The sequence below is a fragment of the Papilio machaon genome, chromosome 10, assembly GCF_912999745.1.
Source record: "Papilio machaon chromosome 10, ilPapMach1.1, whole genome shotgun sequence".
Taxonomy (NCBI): domain Eukaryota; kingdom Metazoa; phylum Arthropoda; class Insecta; order Lepidoptera; family Papilionidae; genus Papilio; species Papilio machaon.
This window is the reverse complement of record NC_059995.1, coordinates 8,315,239-8,337,023: the sequence shown is the minus strand read 5'-3', so window position 1 is coordinate 8,337,023 and position 21,785 is coordinate 8,315,239. Positions and strand designations below refer to the sequence as shown.

Below are 21,785 nucleotides of genomic sequence, written 5' to 3'. Positions count from 1 at the left end.
GATATAGCAAAAAGTGTCGTGACAACTTTTCGTAAGAATTTTTTCCGTCTAGCCCCTTTTAACAACGCGCGATAAGGAACTTCGTTCCAAAAATAAATAACTGATTACTTTGAAAGCTATCATGAGAAATCTTACACAAGTATACTTTAGTCACATCTTTAAAAAACAATGTTGACTAACTTCCATGAAATTGATGCGATAATATTTTGAGTATTTAAATCTGTTTATCCTCATACATTCTGTTTTTACCTGAATACATTGTATTAGTCACACACATTACGCCTAGCGTCGCTTTAGCTGTGTCAATGCCATCATTGATTCACAACTAAAAGTACATAGGTTTAAGACAAGGCTTTAAATAATATAAGTATACATGAACGATTACTAAGCGATAAATACATATGTTAAATGTAATTTGTTCATATCATAAAATACAAGCGACACATATAACAGATAACAGAGATAACATTATATTTTAAACAGGGATTTTAATCTCAGATACCTACTATCCGTAGATAGTTTGACATGACTTTAGGTACAGTCGTGATGGTATTCACAAGGAAGTGAACGTCCTCTTCGTGTGGTCGCGATTCAAAGCGCGCAGACATTTCGAGCCGTTTCGTGGCGACTGTACACAACTGGTTTAAATTCCAATTCCAATAAACATTCAAACACACGCAACACATCCGCAATAGGTCACTGTGACAAATAAATGCCTTGTTAAAGATATTTTGATATGTGAGAAACCTTTTGCTATTACGTGACTTTCTGATGTAAACCAATTATTTAATAGCCGATATGAAAAATGTTTTCTTTTAATAAAACAATTCTTCTCTCAACTTTCAACGAAAAGATTCATTGAAGCGATTTGAGCAACACGCCCTAGGTACCAAATTGTTTTTATAACGGCTCTATCTACATCTAAGCTCAAGATGGAACTCTCTGTTTTTGTATCCACATTCAAGATTATTGACTGACAAGTAAATCACGCCCAGATATTATGGTTGCTGTACCATACTATTTGCAGACCATCTCATCATCAGATGAGTCCACAGAAGTGCACGCAGTAAACGCGTGCTCGACCAATATATATAGACACGCGCGTAGCCCACGCACTATCGTAATGTCAACACAGCGAGTTATAAATATACCCTGACATAGTGAGAGGTAACACGTATAAGTAAATAAATTATATAAAAATACTAGCTGTCGCCCGCGACTCCGTCCGCGTGCAGTTAAAAAATGGGGGGGGGGTATGAAAAATAGATGTTGGCCGATTCTCAGACCTACTGAATATGCTCACAAAGTTTCATGCGAATCGGTCAAGCCGTTTCGGAGGAGTATGGCAACGAAAACTGTGACACGAGAATTTTATATATTAGATAGGAAATGCTTTCGTTAAGAGTAAAGTCTGTAAGCAAATAAAGGGAAATGACAAAAGCTTAATCAGGATTATAACTTAAAGTTGAGATTGTAAAGTTTTTTTTAAACTTGTGAATTCTCAACTAATGAGATACTAAAGTCATTATGAAAAAAGTGCGTTATAGCCAGAATGTAAAATCTAAAATATGTTTTTAGGCTTTCATAAAACATAATATAATAAAAGATAAAGTTTTTAAGTGGGACATAGACCAGGACCGGTGTACACCTGCTTTGTGATTAGACGTGACACACTTCGCTATATTTGCACCAGCACGGCGCCGCGCTAATGACTGACAAGTGACGTAGATACTTGCTACAATTTGTACGTCGTTTTTATTTCAAATAATAAGAAACAGCTTAGATTTTGTGAACTGACCGATATGGGAGTCAAACTAGGAATCTTTTTCCATACTTTCACTCAATTATAGACGTTAGTAGAAGTTGTTTCGTCTATTTCATCTATATTAATGAAAACAATCTTATAACAGTACCTAATTCGTATGACAACTATCAAGAGGACTTTCACTGTTACCTTGTCATGTCTTCTGCTTATATATGTCACCACCGAGGAGCTCAGCAGCCTATCGGATTTAGGGGGAACTAGGCCATAGTCAACTACGCTGGCCCTTGATTGACTTCATATCTTTGAGTTTTTCAATGTAAGAAAGTTGGTTTAATGTACGTATTAAATTTTGAAGCCGAAAAACACATTTATACATATGGCGGGGATCTAATCTGGACGTTTATATCTCGCTCCAGTCCGGTCAAGTGCTTAACAACTAAACCACTCCCTTTTTCCTTACCCTTTACAAATACTCTACAAATGGTAGGGTGAAGGAACAATATGTAGAGGGCATACTACTCGCACAACGCTATCCGGTTTAGACGCACTTATCTGCGCAATCGTCGCTATATCCGGTCGGTGCAAGATTCTTCGTGTCGCGCCAACGCGCCGCTTAGCGCGTTACATTAAACATAACAAAAAGAACAAGGCAACGCTATGTTAATTTCGTTTCCAATCTTTGAAAGACTTACGGTGGCAGAAGTTCAAATAACCTGAGTATTGCCTCAAAGGCGATTTCCTCTTTTATTTAAAATTTCATTGAGTCAGTTCCTAAGAACCAGTACTTAATAAATGGTCAACCTTTACATGCTCTCCGACGTAGACTGATATACCGTCTGTTGCTAACCGCGATCACGTTACGATAAAATAGACTCTTATGCAATTACAATAAGACTCATTTTGATATGTCCCACAACTTTCTGGTCGTGCACAAATATGTGCTAGTGAAAACCGGTTCTAACAAAAGAAAATACCGTTTATAATAGCATGAGACGTTTGATTGATACACTTCTGTATGACCGTGTTCATGTTAGTATGTGAATATGGACTATGTGCTTTCCCAAGAAAAAAACTTTTAACACGGATTTTCTTCATTCAATCATATCTCTAATCTTAACCTATAACTATAGATAGCGTGCATATCTGGGATAGCTATCGAGATAATTGAACAATAACAATAATAACAGGGAAACTCTTTCTTTTTAATTTTGATTATACCTTAAACCATTAACTCATTGTTCTCTGAAGTTCCCGTTACCAGTATCTGGCCATTGCAATAATTACCTGTAACAAAAAAAAAAACATTTCTAAGTACAAATATTAATTCATAAAGAAAACTGAAAGCAAAGCATCGAGCACAAAGAACACTTCATCCTCATATAACAAAGACAATATATTACAATATATTGGATTCAACGTGCAATCTCTCTTAATTCATTAAGAAGTTAGTAAATTATTTTAATACTGCAGCTATTCGTCAACGTTATTATTCTATGCGTCATATACAACCAAAAAGACAAATACAACAAATAAAATCAATAGTCGAATTTCGCAACAAACCCAACACAAATGGTAAACAAGAATGCTGAATAGCTTAGGATGACGCATGTCTTGTTGCTTGGGGCACGTCTGGCGCGGCGTCAGCGCGTCTCGGATCACTGACCCTGAAGGCGAAAGTCATGGTGGGGCTACCGCGTGCGACTTCGCCATCGACAATAATTACGTATTAACCTGATTGCCATGTACTAGGAAATAAGGAGGTACGAATTACATCCGACTACATTGATAAGTAAACGTCAAATGCCTTATAGCGAAACGTGAATACAGATATGACCACGTGGTTGTAGGTTCGAATCTTGCCATTCAAATATTGATATCCTTTCACAAGTTTAGAATTTAAATCGAAATTATTTATTCAGTAATATCTTATAGTCTAAAATTGCAAATCAAAATAAAGACCAGCTCCTTAATGTCTCTTATCTTTCTTTCAAAATCTGTAAATAATTTATTCAAGTAGGTTCTAATTAACTTAATATCCAACTCGTTAGAGCGCTTTCCTATTTTGTTGTGCTGTGAAAGCAAAAATTTGAACCATAATACTATCAATAAGATGTCCCGTTGAAGGTATAAATGATCTGATTAAAAAGGGATGGTAATAACGCTAATGGACTTTATCCCCAATCTTATACGCAGGGAGCATAATTCTCCTCAAAATGTTCAAGTTTTATTAAGAAATTTCGGTCAAAAGCGAAATTAGTGCGCAAAATCCGTGTGAACAGAAAAACAATAAAAACTTTTAGATGTTAATCACAAAAAGCTACATATTATACATTTTTCACATTCAAGTATATATATATATTGAAGCAAAAGACGTCCTGTGCCATTTCAAAAGTACCGCTAAGTAACTTCAAAGGAAGACTCCCCAAAGTACTAGCCAAATAAAGCTTCGAGTGTATTCCAAATATGGGACCATATACATTTATGGACACGAGGATGATACGCAAGGTTGCCAAAAATGAATAACTTAAAGGAAACAGCTTGAAAAATTATAACACTGTATAAATACGGGATGTCAAAAATCACTTGTAAATAAACTACACAAAATGATTTATTAAATATCTTCTACTTACTATAGGTTATACAACATCGCTTTTTTAATTTCTTTATTAATTTGTACATAAAATAATTATTATTAAAGATTTGATTGTCAAAAAAATCAATGATAACTTATTAGGGACAACCCTATTAGTCTGCGACATGTCCACGCGGCCGGCGACGCGGCACGGCGGCGGCGGCAGATTTCAGAGCCGTATTTGGTTTGCTAATGAGTAGGGGCAACGTCTGTTTGCCGCGTCTCGCTTTGCCATTGTTTGGACACGAAAGTGTTAAGCCCTTGTCTTACTAATTATAGGAAAGGTGACCAATATTTAAAAAAAAAACATAGAGGCGGTTAGATAACCTCTTTTTGAAAGTCGGTTAGAAAAGTCCCTGCATAGAGTGGAATAGAGACAGAGAGATGGTGATGGTGTTTAGATTAAATTTATTTAAAAACTAGCTTTTACCCGCGACTACGTCCGCGCGCAGTTAAAATAAAAAATAAAAAAAATGAAAAATAGATGTTGACCGATTCTCAGACCTACTGAATATGCTCACAAAATTTCATGAGAATCGGTCGAACCGTTTCGGAGGAGTACGGGAACGAAAACCGTGACACGAGAATTTTATATATATGGATGTCATCTGTCAAATCTTTAAACATTGACTCTTATTACGTGCTCTATATCGTATCTAATTCAATAGGTAAGCCGAGATGAAATTATCGACTACTGAAGTATAAGAGGAGAGGGGCAAAGGTATTTTGGCTGCGACGTCGACGGCGGCATTGTAAACAAACGCGATGTACTGAAATAGGTCAGCGCGTCGTCAGGCGTCTCCACTGGTGCGGCGCAAACTCAACGTGCAATACATGTATTTTTGGCAATGCAGCCGACCGTAACGAAGACGCATCAAATAAAAACAAAATGTAACAAACTGCGTTCGCAACAATACCAGGAAACTAACAATTACTCTTTTATATTTCTCCTAATTCACATGTAGTATATTTTAAAAATTTATTTACTTTCGATACATACAAATATATGTAAATGTCAGTGCTTTTAGTATTTTTTTAATATTCAGCAAGAAGTAAATATTCTTTTATTCATTTTATTTTTAATGTATAAACAAGCACAATCAAATTAGAACACAACTAATCGCAACACAAAATTGAATAGAACAAGATTTATTGCTTTCTGTATTAAACTAGTTTACGATATAAAAATAACACAAAGTTCAATGATTGCGCAACAAATAAAAACACGTCAACAAACACCTGACACTGGCACAAACATTATGTATTACGAAACCTGTTTCTAATGCAATATTATCACGACTGCGTTCGCGCGGAATTAAAAAGATAACTTAATAAGTAGCCTATGTGTTCTTTCAGACTATGTTCTACATCTGTGCCAAATTTCATTTAGATCCATTGAGTCGTTCCGGAGATAATTTCAAACAAACATCCATCCATCCATTTAAACTTTCGCATTTATAATATTAGTAAGAAGTAAAATAAAAATAAAAAATTACAATATAATGAAAAGAGTCCAGTGAGGTTTTAACCCCCCTCTAGAATTTATATTGCAAAAATATAAAAAAAACATCTATAAACGCACAGATTCCCACATACAACTAGGTATAAAACAAGCCTTTTATTTTAGCAGCAACCTAAAGGAAAAGGTATAAGAGAGGTAAGACGTGGGGTTAGGAGGTGGGAGGTGGGGCTGTCAGCAGCCGCGTCCGCTTATCGGATCTCGACCTACATCTCGCCTCACCGCGCACATCAGATAAGCCACGTAAAATCGCAGAGTAATTACCAAAATAGCACCTGTTGTCGCTTGTCTCGTATATCTCTATACCGCGACCTAATAATTTTGATACTATTACATAACTAATCGAATATCGTGACCCAGTCTAGTCCATCTACCTTAGGTTTCTAAAAACAAAATCCCGTTTAAAACACATTGCTGTCAATGTTTTGTCAAACATAATGACAAGGATGATATATTTTGGTGTAAGAAACCCACGGCTAGTCTTCTTTTAAATCCCTACGCACTGAATCATCAAGTACCAAAATTGGAATCTTTTCGGATCGCTTTATTGATTTCCCTTTTCTGCCGCGCTCTTTCGTTGTGTATCGTAAGTTTAATATGAGAAATTTGGACTGTTAAGGTAACCATTAATTGGTATCAAATCATCGGCTTTTGTCCGCCACAACTGTATTAATAATTGGCAACAATTTGCCATATCAGCAACAATAGTATAAACGAGGCGCGGCTACAATTGTTGTATTATTGTGACGCATACCACCATCGTAATATCAGTGGCGCCGGCATATCGTAGTCTGTTTGTAATGTCGCCTCACGCAAACTCTGACGCACTTCGTACGCTCACTTAGCAACCAAACTCGTCAAAAGATCAATAAACAATGTACAAAAAAGGCAAGTTAATACAAGTCTAGCTTCATAGCAGAAAGTATAAGGAAACTAAAGGAATCCTACTGGATACAGTTATCCTAAACGTTTTTCAGATTCGTATCAGGTATTGAGTATGTGGTATTTGATATCGTAAAATCAAAATCACATATGTAAATGCTTTACAAATTGGGAAAGGTCTTAAAGCCAGACTCAATAATAATTAGGTTGTATTTTCTCAAGAAAACATTAAAACCGTTATTTTAATAACACCCGATATCACCAGTCTTGTTTATAATCATATTTTAGAAGATAATACTACATATATATGGCACAGATTAATGAAGTCTAATTATCTTCATAAATATATTTTTACAAGCCTTCACGGTTTCAGTTGTAATAATAAAAATATTTTTCTTACTCTAATTAATCTAACTTCGAAGGACCCTATCTTTCTCCCCCATCATTGCAACAACTAAACCAGTATCTAAGTATAAAAATTACTAAATATCAAAATAAAGATGCTACGTTGAACAAATTCCACTACAAAACAACATAAACAAGTTGTACGACATAGGATGGCAACATCTACATCGCCGATACAGATGATATCAGCGATATGGGCGTTATCGATGGCGATACCGAATGCCGTCAATGCGAAGGTATGTTATGCTTATCAGTACACCTAGATGCAGCACAACACGCCGCGCACATACGATAAGCAGGCGTCGCCCACGCGGACTGTACAATGCACCACACAAGTACTGACAGTATCATCGAACGATTAAATATGCAGGTCTCCTTCGGTAAACGTTGTACAGTGTGTTCGAATTTATTGATTCGAATAGACGTTCTCTGTGTGTAGAGCAAAGGGTCGGAATAAATCGCCGGTGTCCGTTTTTAGTCGAAGTATACATGGTTGTCTTTAAGAGTAGAATGGATAGGCATATACCAAACGCAATATCTTTCAACCTCATCTTAACATAAGGTAGACAGTGGTTGGGTGGTAAACTTATAAAAAATGTCTAGGCCGTGTACTAATTTTTCATTTTTAGATTATTACTAACATCAATCATCTATCATATCACACGTGCCACTAAACTAATTACCAAGATATTTTTAGAATTGACCCAAAATAAAGTGTTATCAAATCAAGTTTGTTTTTATACAAATTTATGGTAATAAATTTATAGCTTTATGTAATTATTCTTACTGGAATATAAGTTGAAATTCTATCCGCGTAAATTTAAAAAGGTTACATCAACTTCTATAAATTTAATCACACAAATTATTCGCACTTGTGTGCCCGGGTGTACATATGGGATCACGATTGCAAACGACACTTACAAATAGACAACACTGCACCGATCGCTGCAGACTCAGAGCATTGCTCTCGCTGCATCCAATGTTCTCCAGCGCTACGAGCTCCCTCTATACACAATCCGAGAAAAAATGCAATTACAAAATGTAAGGAACGTACAAAGCGAGCTCTTTGAACTAACGGCAGTAGAGTTTATAAAGAACTAAAACTTTAGTCCGAACAGATGCTGTCCTTTGAACGCATATTTTTGATACAGCTAGTAAAAATATCTTGGTTCTCTATTTCAACTTTTAAAAATTAATGACAAATCAACATAAGCCGTCCGCTGTTCCACCAGATTCGTTGCAACTATTTCCGTCTCGGAGACTGACTACAATTTCTTGGGCTTCTGTCCAACTCAACGAATGTATTGTTACATGATCTAACAACTATTACTATGATGATAAACGTATGGAACAAAATAAATAACGCAATGTACAGTGTTGTGCAAACTTGAGGATGGATATCTCACGTTCATCTTAAGGTTTCAATAACACTGTCACCAATGTCATAAACATAGTCAATGAGTAATCAAAAGCTTTACTTTTTGCTCATATATAATTGCCATATAGACAAAAGATTTTTTAAATACTTAAATTATGTTTACACTTAATTGCGTCAGAAAAAAATCGCCTCTGATAAAATACACGCATCGTAGGTACTTATGACTTCATCCACGATAATTATAAAACTTTTTGTCTTGTTCCAAATAAATTTGAAGATGTGTCTATGCAAACTGATACATCTATCCTTTTAACATGTTCGTGAAAGATTTATATAAAATATATCGATTTGTTTTCATTATAATAAGTTAGTACATAGCAATCGTGACTTGATCGTTACCATTTCATATGTATTACATGAATTATTTGGGCTGGAGGCAAGCCATGCGGTCGAAGCATGTTACCAATACCACGCCTTGTATGTTAACACGAGTGACGTCATACAAACATACCTTAGTACATATATTCTCAGAATATTTGAATTTTAAAACAGAGTCTAAGAACTGACAAAGGTTGGGAATAACAACAGGTTTACCTCGTGTCACTTTATAATGCGCTAATACTATATTGACTTAGTAAGATGAAGTACGGTTTATTATTGTTGATGAGAACATTTCGACTTCAAATGCTAGTTTATTTATTTATTTTGTATTTTCTTTAACTAAAATTACAGTAATTTCTAACTACGTCACATGAACAATTCGATCGTTAAATGTACCTTTTTAATTTATTTATTAAAGGTAGTTCTACAGAGAGTTAATCTATTTTTCATTTTAGAAACATAAGATAAGGAATGACTTTTCCCGTTGGCATTTCTCTGTGAAGGAATGAAAGCGTTAATGGAATTTTTATCCAACTTCACAACTTAACAGAAAATTAAATTTTTCAACTAAGTTCAATACAAAAACTAATAGGTATAGTTGATGATATAAAACTTATATTTTGTTCGTTACAAAGTTTTTAAAAATAAATAAAACATTGATTGTATAAAGGTGTCACTTAGAGGCCCTTAGAAGTAAATGTTCGTTGCCGCATCGACCTACGATCTATTGTTTGTTTTGACGGCATCGCTTAACGTTTTTATGGCACTTCGAAGGTTAATTAGTATTGAATAGATGGATGAAACGTGTTAAGCAATTTTGAACCTTAAAATTACGAGAAATCGAATTAATTTTGTTTATATAAAACGAAGTGTAATATTTATCATTTAATACAGGTTTGGCGACCCACTAAACGTTGCCTTTTGCATGCGGTACGCACCTGTTTTAGCACATGTATTACATAAATGGGTATCGCATCTCATCGCTTTGCTAACGTTTGAAATAAGAGCAAAATAAAATATAAATAAGATAGGCTATAGCATAACAGCAGGTCAGCAAAAGTCGTCTGTTGATTTTCTTAACAAGGATGTATGAAAAAACTTTGCCTCTACATTAATACTACTATATATACTTCATAAAACTACATTTTCTATTTACAAACACGCTGTACAATGGTAGTCATTACAAGTACTACGTTGTTTACCAATAGCGGGGACAGGGGACAGTGGTTGCGCAACGCTAGCGGGCCGCGCCGACAGCTGCCCTAAGAACATACGGCCGACAATTCTCACGTGCAAACCATAGAAGAATTTAATGTTATGAACTTTACCTTGTCCAAACAAGAGATTATTATTGAGCAAGCGTGAAAACGCGACAAAAAAATAAACGACAGGAAGAGAGAAATTTTAACTAGCTGAAAAAGTGCTCTCTCTCTCTCTCTCTGCAGTTTTAACGCGGAAAACTGTTATTAATAGGTTTGTTTATTTCTCATACATTCTTACGAAGCAGAATTCAATACGTTTTTGTTAAATAATCATAAACGATAGAAACATTACTCCGTAATAGACTTGTAATATTGCCGCGTAATAATATTGTGTGCTCCGATTGCATTGAACCCAACTGGATTATAAATCGATATGAGCTGAGTCTGGGCGAGATGCGAGCGCTCCTTTGAGGAGATAGGGGTGGTCGGTCCAACTCCCAGTGGGAGGGCAAGTGGGAGGCTGCATTCTGGAGTACTTATTACAGCGGTCTCATGAAACATAATTAAAATTAAAGACACGAGGCAATAGCAAATCTATCTATGGTCTAACATCTATATAATGCTCTATTTAGAACTCTTAAAAAACAAAAGCTGGTCGTAATCATTCAACAATTTAGTCTATTCTGCAATACAATTTTTTTATGTATTTAAAATAATGAAATTAAGCATCCGTATGTTCTTATATTACGTAACAGTCCGTACAAACAATTCGTCACAGCGCGGTGTAAACAACAGCGCGAGTAGAACTTTACCCTGCAGATACGTCCGTCGCAGTTATCACAGATAGTGCAGTGTGAATACAACTTGCTTCGCTCACAATAAACAACTATACACCGTACCTGCATGACTCGGTACAATCGCACGCTTATCTAGGCCAATCATATTACAATGTAATTCAATTACTCTGTGTCATACTATGGACAATATTTCAAATTTAGCCCACAGTTCTTTTGATAAGTAACTATGAAAAAATCAATAGTGATAAATTTGTTATTTTGAAGTTTTTGATATTATTTTAATCTGGTAAACTTACTCTCATCGATATTTTTTGGTAACTAGCAATCGCCCGCGACTTCATCAGCAGAGAATTTAAAAAAGTAGCCTATAATTTGCCTATCTACCTTCCCTTCCAAATCCCGTCAAAATCGATCAAACCGATCAGGAGATTACCCGGAACAAACGCAGCTTTGCGGACAGACAAAAATTTTAAAAACTGGTTTTTCATTATGTGCTACTCAAATACATCATGTGTACGACATATATATATATTCGATATTAACTACAGACATTACAATTTTTATTAACATATAGATATTTATTAAAAGTTTAGGATATTATCGACGCCATTTTAGTGTTCATTGTCCGAGGCCGGCGGGTCGATGTCGATGTCGATGAATTTAAAAATGTAATCAGCAAACAATGTTTACATCGTGCACTCTCAGCTGAATAGAAAAAAGTTTCAACGTTTCACTGGAAGATTTATCTTAAACCAATTAACTTAAGAGCTTTTTTCGATTGATTTACGATAGTTGTGCGTTTGTTGGCTTAACGACAACGTATACAGGTTAAGTGCATCTTCGCGGATTGATTTGTATTGGTGAAATAACGCATACCCACTTATGGTACAGATTTAATGACAAATTAAATAAATATAAAGGTATAAGAATTCACATTTATAGATAAAAATCATTACAATTTTGTTTGATCAAGTACGAGTAAATTTTGCAAAATTTGACTAAGTAACACCATCTTACTCCAAGTTCGCTTCGATTCGATTTTACCTTATATAAAAAGTACTATCAAATCAGTAACTAGGCCAATAATGTCAAGCGATTTGTAACATCGATTTTTCATAGATACTGCTCATCAGAATTCAAGAGCTCTCCACAAGCTCTGTATTAGAGAAGCGAGGCACGCAAGTTTCCGCACGACAGGAAAAAAGTGGTAGGAGTGGATAGGGGGTAGGAAGGAACCCCTCCCAACGTCTGCGACCTTGATCCTTACACGACGTGATTCTAACGAACGGGACTTTTTCAGGACTAACAACCCACAATCGTAATGTGAATAATTTTTCCACTGACGGCATATTTGGAATTCCCAAACGAATGGCCTTGTTACGTAGCGTATTGATCACAGTAGCGATGGCGTTTTCTGTACGGAATATTGATTGATATTAGCAATAAGATTACTTAAAGTATGGGGAAATCCAACAGAATAACACCTTACTGTGTATTATTTACTTTAACAATTGTTAAAGACATTAGTCATACTTTGTTATATTTTAAACCTGCCAATGAAGACTAAAATGTGGTTCATAAATCATTGAAATGTTAATAATTACGAGACTGCAATCAGGCGAGGGTTATTTTGGTTCAAGTACTCGGTAATCTTTGCCTAAACTATTTGATTACATAAAAAGTTACATTTCGCGTCGAAAAATCATAAGTGTAAACAGACAATACAAATGTATAAAAAAAAGCTTTATAAATGAATACAGTTTGTACACAACTCAGCATCACGCAGTCGACACGCGCCTACATGTCTGGACGAAGCTAATCTCCGTTGTCAGATGTCGCCGCGTGCGTCTCTCGTCCGGTCCTTAGAGGATGTGTCCTACTTTAACAGTAACACTTCATAGTATTACATTATGTAACATGTGCGTAAAAATTGTTATGTCCATCAGTAAGTAGACAGATAAAGGCATTTTATGCGATTTTAGCGTCTATTTGCAAGTAAACTAAGTATAAAATTAATATAACTTGTAGCATAACAATAATCAAAGAGATAGACAGTTTAAACCTAGGTTTTTTGATAAACAGAACGTTTTAGTAACATACTAAGTTTTCCGCATCACCTTTATGTATCAATAAAACTAACGCTAAACAAAACAACGTATCGCATTAATTCATGAAGCAATCGCGGTGTATTTGTGTGTACTGGGTACGTTGAGTCGTAGTCGAAGTTGCTGCGTCGTTCCCCAAGAACGACCGCAAGTCGCGAGTCATGACTCACCAACTTTCGCTATCCGCAATGGAATGCGCACACCAGACGGAACTGATGGTATTCAGTACTGCGATCCTTTCACACGGCCCTAAAGCACTTTATATAAGTTATATCAGGTCTTTTCAGTTGAGAAGTATCTTAAAACAGATGCCTTACTTAAGTAGAAACTAAACTGTATGAATATTTTAAGTCGAATCTCGACTCGACCCGATCAAATTATAATAAGCCAACGATCACATAAAAAAGTAAACACAATTCTTCATAGTCATTTTAAAAATAACAGCTTACGTAAAGAAAAAGAATAAATCAACAAGTCACATTTACAGTTAGTTCCCACTAGGGCATCGAGACCGGGTATACCCGGACCGAAAAAACCCGGTTTTTCCCGGTTCTGAGGATTACAAAAAAACCCGGGTTTGATTATTAAAACTCGGGTTTATCGGGTTTTTTTAAAACTTTTGTTTTTGTAATTTATTAAGTTTAAGCCACTTCGAATGCAATAATAAGTAAATGTAATAAAAATACGCTTTGATAAATTATTAACTATTATGTAAAACGTAGCTTCGTTGCTACGTTCCTATCAATTGTGCGATATCATTCGATGAATGGACATCTAATAAAAATAGAACTTATATAGGGCTCACTTTACATTCACCAAATTTTGCAAGGGATAGCAGTTTTCGAAATCTAGGTCTCATACGAATTCACAGGTCCTTGATTGCAGCCTCATGCGTACAATTGATTTAGGCCAAGTTGGACGAATATGGGGGTGGTTGCATTAGGGAAGTCCCTTAAGTCATACCATCAGCTATGCATCGCTCATGCTGTTAAGCTGGCAATTGTGGATGTAATGTACAAACACAATGCCGGCTTCGAGGAAAACGTCGCTCAGCTTGCCGAACTTGACGAGGATGAAGATTTACCTTCATCAGTATTGGCTCAAAGACTGCGAACTGTAGAATTTAACGACGACACAAATTCTACAGACAATGACGAGGATGGTGTTGAACTTAATAATGAATCCTCGTTTATGGGGTCTTTCAGTTCACCATATTTTATATACAACGATCTGGTATCAAAAGTACGAAAAGTGGTAAAAATCTTCAAAAAATCGACAAAAAACGATGACGTCCTTCAAAAACATGTCAGAGCTGATTTGGACAGGAGTACTCTCTGCTGTTAGATGGGAAAACGCGCTGGAGTAGCATTTCTGCCATGTTAGGTCGGTTTCTGAAATTGAAAATATCTATTACAAAAGCTTTAATTGCTTTAAAAACAGACATTGCATTTACTGATGATGACTAGAGAAATATAGATGAGATCCATAAAATATTGGATGTTATTAAAACTGTCATCGAGGCGCTATATCGACGCGATGCAACTTTACTTACAGCTGATGTTTCCCTAAAATTTGCTTTGAAGAAAATGGATCAAATGAAGACACCACTAAGTCACAAAATGGCAACTGCATTGGCAAACGATACGCAAAAAGAAGAATAACTCAAGCAGCAACACTACAGTACTTGACTAATCCGGGTAAATATTTTGAGAACTTTGAAAATGAAGATAAAACTGTTTTTATCGGCCTAGAGGTGATGAAATGCTAAACGAAATTGTTAATCTGATTAAACGCACAACCAATATATATATATATATACCTCTTGAAAATTTGCCAGCGCCAGACCAAGACCTGCGAGAAATTGACATTTTATTTTCCTTTACATTTTGTATTCATTGTAGGAAACCGATATATAAACGCAGATTAGTGTATTTTAAAAAATTTCAATGGAAAGATCGAAATGCTCGAAAAAACCGGTCTACCCGGGTTTTGATACTCTTAGACCCGAAAACCCGGGTTTTCAAAATTGAACCGAGTTTCGATGCCCTAGTTCCCACTGCAGAAGCACGTGAGCATAGACTGATATTTTCGCTCAATTGTTTTTGCAATAGAAACGCACGGTTCTGAATTCAAAACAAGACGTTTTACATTTGAAGACGAATTTTAAAATATACATGTACTGATAAAACATTTAACCGAACCGATAAAAATCACTGATACAAAATTCAGATGAAACTGGATCGAACCGGTGTCCACACTATAGGCTCTATCCTTACACATGTGGACAATTGGCCAGCATAGTGACCTCATAGCGGCGCGCCCAAATCATGTAAATAACAGGATGTAGCACTATTTACCCATATTTATCTGTCCTTTATACACAAATAACAAGGTTCTGGTAGACTCCTGCTAAAGTTTATTTATTTATCACTATTTTATTATTAAAAGTCACCTTGTTAGGACTTTTCCTACTACTAGATGTTTCAACAAGTATTACCCACTGCATATCTTACTCCTTAAACTCTTAGGAAAACCCGCATTACCTACATAATAACTGCAGTTGCCCAAATTATTTAATGTTGCGGTTAAATTGGCACTTCGAGCTGAAGAGCACATTTGTTTCCGACGTGATAAGTAAAATGTCGGGTTCTACACCTTGTACTTGTAAAGTAATTAAACAATAATATAAAAAAATAAAACATTGCTAGACCGGCATATGTCCGTCGTCTGTAAGATAGCGAGGGCGCCACCTTGTATGTGCCACAAATACAAGTCCCCTTTGAGCTCTACATAGCACACAACATATTGATGTCATCGATCGATAGCGAATTCCGTCAGTTTACAATCTTACGAAGCATATCGTTAACTAGCAGCTAGTTGTATATACTATACTTTATTCCTAAATTGACGTGTTATTAACTTTCAGTTTACAATTTCTCGTATTGAACAATAAACATGAAATAATTTTTTTAATAAATAAATAAACATAGCGAAATTAAAAAGGTACGTAATTCACAATCGGTCAGTGACAGTCACGGAGGCACGATCGTGACTAGGCCCGATCATAAAGTAAGCAAATCACACAGACATCTACAATAGATAATGTAATAAAACTATAAACTTATAGTACCCAGACATGATAAAACTAATGAAAACTGTGTTATGTACACGAAACAGAATAAAATACTAAAGCTACTGATTTTCTCTTTGCATTAGTTGCCAACAAGAAAAACAATAAAAGATAAATTGTACACTTGGTCAGTAACATAATAAGGCACAAAAATATTTAAAATCACAACTATTTATATAGTTTTTTTACTAATATTACTATTTATTCAACATGCTCTATATTACTGTCCTCATCAAATGTAAAATTATGTACATAAAACATTGTAAAACAAATAGTAAACATTCGTAACTATTACGATAACTGGGACAAAGGAAATCCCTAGACGAGGACGTATTTAAAAATAGACTTCGAAAACAAAATTACCTTTCAAGTTTGCTGTAAACAAACAATGTTGTAAAATATTGCCTCACGAGGAAAAACACCGAAACAAATAATCCTTTAATAGGTATTTAAAATAATCTCTATATATGCACATACAACCAACTACATTAAGTAATTTTATTTTGACTACTTATTAAGAAGAAAAAACAAACAAGTTATTTTATTTAGCCTACTAGCAATCTACGCGGTATTAAAAAACTCAGTAAGAAGCCTATGTGGTCTTCCAGACTATGATGCACATCTTTACCAAATTTAATCAAGATCCATTGAGACATTCTGGAAATACCTTCAAACATCCATCCATACATCTAAACATTCATATTCATTATATAAGTAAAAAGCTACAGCTCATAAATAATTATTATCTACTTTAAATTCAAATTCTTGATGTGAAATAAACTTTATTAAAAAAAATAATTTGCAACATTTCTTGTAGCTGCATTAAAATATGCTAGATCAGTAGTTGAATTAGCCAAAGTGGTAGATGACTTTGGCTTATTCAACTAAAGAAAAAGCTGATAAAATCAATACAGATTTAATGACTTGCAACACTATCCATATTACTCTATTCAGAGACTTTAGGATAAACGTTAGGAGGGAAAATGTGGGAGGAACGTGTAGGAAGATGAAACACCCTTTGTCGTGTAGATAGACCGATGACCTCGTACTAACGTTAGTACTTTAATTAAATACTCCACTAAGTGATACATACTGTGCAGGTGTAAAGTAATGGAAAATTTATACTCAACTTGCTAAGTAACAAATATGAAATAATAATAAACTAGTTAGTGTGACGTACATTTTTCACTGAAAGTAAGGCTTGTGCTAGTAAACTGTTTAATTTTTTAACTACCTTTGTTTAAAATGTTTACACACAAATAATTGTTTTAGAGGTAAATCTAAATATTCAACAGTCATTACTAATCTTAAAAACTTAACTGATGTTAATAAGCATTTTTACTTGCATAGCATGACAGGAAAAAAATTAAAATCATGATTTAACTTTAAAATAAATATGCATGTCATCATTAAAATTATAATTTACCATGTAAAAAAAGAAACATCACTGATTTTGGTTGTGTTACTGTGAAATTCCATTGCTAAAAAACTTGTATCTAAACATGTTTTTTACAGAGAATGATCAACAGTTTTAAAAACAAATCAAGAAAATAACAAACTTGTATAACCATGTCATATACCAAACAACATGTTACTTTTTGGCAAAAAAACTTACATAGACACTAACAATGTGCTAGTTTAGTGTGGAATAAGTTCCTACAATATGAATTGCATATAAAAAATTAACTTTACTACATGTATTAGTATTACATTATATTTCATCATCCAATCTCAGAGTACAATTCAGTCAACATGCGGTCTCAAAAACACACGCCATATCATTCAAAGATTAACAACACATTTTTCACTATCTACATTTTTTTATCTTTAAAAGAGTGCACGCAAAACAAATATGGACATCTAATGACCTCGCAACTATTTGTTTACTCTGTCAGTTGATAAACGAGTTTGTTTATTTTATAAATTTATAGCAATCAGAGAAAATAATGAATGAAGCAATTTACTATCGTTTTATCTGTCATTACAAATATGTGGTCCAAATTAAATGATGAATTAAACTTATTAATGTAGTGTTATTTATGTACACAAATAGAATGAACTGAGGAACTAAATTCATTGCACAAATGGCCAGTACCTTTTACAGCATTCCCAAAATGTTGAAATGAAAAAAAAATGTAGCTGAACATAGTGAACGAGTTGTCACTATAACTTTTAACATATTAAGTTCAAAAATCAGTTTCCAGTACAGTAAAATCTGGATAAGCAAGAATCCAAGGGATCGCAATATTTTCCTCACTTAAACAGGTTTCTCACTTATGGAGTTCATCCATAGGGAACAGACATTGACTAATTTATAGAAGTTTCTAGCGTATCCAGGTTCAACTGTATATTATTTAAATACTATCTTTAATAACTTATCTATATATATAAAAGAAAGTCGTGTTAGTTACACTATTTATAACTCAAGAATGGCTGAATCGATTTGACTGAAAATTGAAGAGCAGGTAGCTTAGAACCAGGAAACGGACATAGGATAATTTTTACCCGTTTTCTATTTTTTTCCGCGCGGACGGAGTCGCGGGTAAAAGCTAGTTATTTATATAAAGCTGCTTATATTTATTAATGTACTTTAATACTAATATTATAAATAACACAATATTAAGTATTACAGTTCTGACAGAAGAGTAATGAGTAATGTTTTGTTTAATGTCGACCACTAAACATAAACAGCCAACCATCTCAACATTTTCATATGCCAGCAGTTTACTATTCACAATAAATCCATTATTCAAATTTTTATTTATTAAAACGGGTTTATGTACTTGCACTTCTTTCCTACATTAACTGTAACTGTGTCAATTTCATATTCATTTGTTTGTGGAATTTCTTTAAATAGGTGTCCAAAAATTAAGTTTGACATATAAATATAATGATATTGGTTTATGTTGTTTTTTTTGTTGAAAACAAGTAAAAAAAAAGTATTTTATTTTCCCTAATTCGACACATAACTTGAGTGGTTGCAGGCCATGCTGTATTTATCAAAAATGTGTTTTCAAACTGTAATTGCCTTAAGTTTATTTAAAAACATTCCCGTAAAATTCTAAACAAAAGTTTGGTTCCATCCGAATTCATTAATCTACTATGTATTCGGATATTAGAAAATAATTTAAAAAAAAATATGGCATCCCTCTGATTATCTTTGAATGAAACAGAAACAACATGTGTTTGTTCAGAAGCTTCTGCAGTAGAAACCCATATTTAAGTCCATACATTATAATTGTAATAAGCCATATATTATGTGAAATTCAGTATGACATACATATCTTTTACGCAAAAAGCAATAATTGTTTTCAAGAATGACAACAAAATTTTTGTATTTCACTAGAATTTTTTTTGATAGTGCTACAATATTTCACACTTTATATATCAGTGTGTGTAGAATTTAATGACATGATGTCATCAACATGTGATGACTAATAGCTTAATTTGTGAGACAATTGTATATATAAATACACACACCCACACAATACAAAAATAAAATTTGGACAAATTCCCAACATGGCATTTGTACTTAAGATTTATCATCAAGCAATTAAACGTAATAATAGACAAATTAGAAATACTTAAATTACAATTTACACATTGGTAAATTGAATGAAAAGCAATATGATACAAACTTGATGACAACATAGACAAATTATGCTCTAATCATTATTATTATATAAGGGAAGTTATTCTAGTGAAGATGATTTAATTTCTATTAGAATAATAATTTTTGATTCAAAAATTACAATTAACAAAACGTAAACAAATTGCTACATAATTACTTAACCTTTATGGAAAAAATCGATCAAGTAGGTATAAACAAAAAATAATGTTTACAAACAAAATATAAATTTTTGTATGAGGATACAAATTGCTTACCTTTTGGGCAGCAGCATCGCGGCAGACCCCTTGCGCTGGAACACACCATCGACGAGCACGCCATTCTTGCTGTTGCACGTGAGGTAGAACTCCGGGTGGTCATAGAACAGTTCCAGATGCCGGCGAGATATAAAACTCGAATGTCCCATGTTTACATCGACCTGACCGCGACTCGAATTCCGCCCTATTATGACCCGTTTTTGCCGAATTAGATACTCAAAATCCCGACCGTCGAGTCTCGCGATGGCGAGGGGCGCCGGCTCTTGCGCCCATTGCACCTTCGACGGCGAGGCGGGCGCTGATTTGAGCGCGAGCAGCGCCCATGCGTCGCTCTCCGAGCTCCGCGTGAACTGAGTTTGAGCCATCTCCGGCGCGTGTTTCACCAACGCTGTCCCGCGGGCCGCACACCCTCACGATGGCACATCACAGCTCCAACGAACCACCCGGATATCCGGAAACTGCCGAATCCGTCCCCGTACTACACTTTGAGGTTACGGACGGGACGCACATGCGCAAAGTTTCAGCTAGTGCGGTAAACAAGAATTATATAAATCACACCACCACGTGATAAAACTGTATACATATATCTAGTCCGGAAGCGTGGATCGATATTATTCAGCGTCGGGACACGATTCCTATCGAAATATTAACTTTTGAGGTGTTGCACAACAAAATTTTCGCAATTGGACCAAAATTAGACACTAAAGTAAACACGAGGCGAGAACAAAAATAACCAAAAACGTCAGATCGGCATACGCAGTATACAAGGTTCCGTGCGCCATCTGTAGACACAACAAAAAGCAACAAATTCCCTAGTTCCATTTTACGCATGTAATTTTTACAATCAGAATATTTTCAGTTGGTTAACATCGTCAAACTGTCGTTTTAGGATTTTTAGATGTAAAAGCTAAAAGGACTTTGTATTGTGTAAAGTAAATAATTTGAGGTAAATAATGAGGTTTTCATATGTTTTTTTTTTATAGGAGAAGGGGGCAAACGAGCAACGGACCGCCTAAATATGTTAAGAGATGTTTTCTGCTTAAAACCTCAGATTCAACAGACAATATGATTTCTAGGCTAGTTCAAGCTCTTGTCTTGATTGTCTTGATATGTCTTGATTATTTTGCACAATGTGGAAAGAAATTAAATAAAGTAAAAGAACAAAAGCCGCTATTACATTTGGATCAATCAACCCAAACCGCAAAATTCATCGAAATTCAAGTTCAATGCTGCTATGTTTGAGTTGAAGCGTCGTAAAACATTTTTCTTGTAGCACACCACAATGGTGTTCGTGTTGCTTTTTCAATTTTTAGTAAAAAAAAGTAGATTTCGATACTTTGACATTGACATTTGACAGACATGACATTTTGTGCAAATTTGTTTTTTTAAGTGTGAAATTATATTTGTAAATAAAAAGAAATCTGCAACCACTTTCAGCTTATTAAATTTCAATTTCATTCCTGTTTCTTTTACTCTCATGATATTTATATTAAGTTCTTAAAATCATTCAGTATATTATTCCTATTGATTCTAGCGGTGAGTAATTTTTTAAAATGTTTCATTCAAAGAATAAATTGAAAGGAATTAACGACAATAATTGTATTAAAAATAGCTTTATTTGAAAATCATCAATAGTATTTCATATAGTAAATACATTATTCAAATTAACTTAAGAAAAAATAAACATGTCATATAATTAACAAA

At 34.5% G+C, this 21,785-nt stretch overlaps 1 protein-coding gene across 1 annotated transcript in view; it reads right to left on the bottom strand.

The window, feature by feature from the left end:
• Nucleotides 1–20,867, bottom strand: part of LOC106721377 (forkhead box protein K2) — a 37,514-nt gene extending 16,647 nt beyond the window's left edge. The window contains exon 1 of the mRNA XM_045679675.1: nucleotides 20,082–20,867. Within this exon, the coding sequence (XP_045535631.1) occupies nucleotides 20,082–20,446 (365 nt within the window). The 5' untranslated portion in view covers nucleotides 20,447–20,867. The remainder of the gene's footprint in view (nucleotides 1–20,081) is intronic.
• Nucleotides 20,868–21,785: the final 918 nt, after the last annotated feature.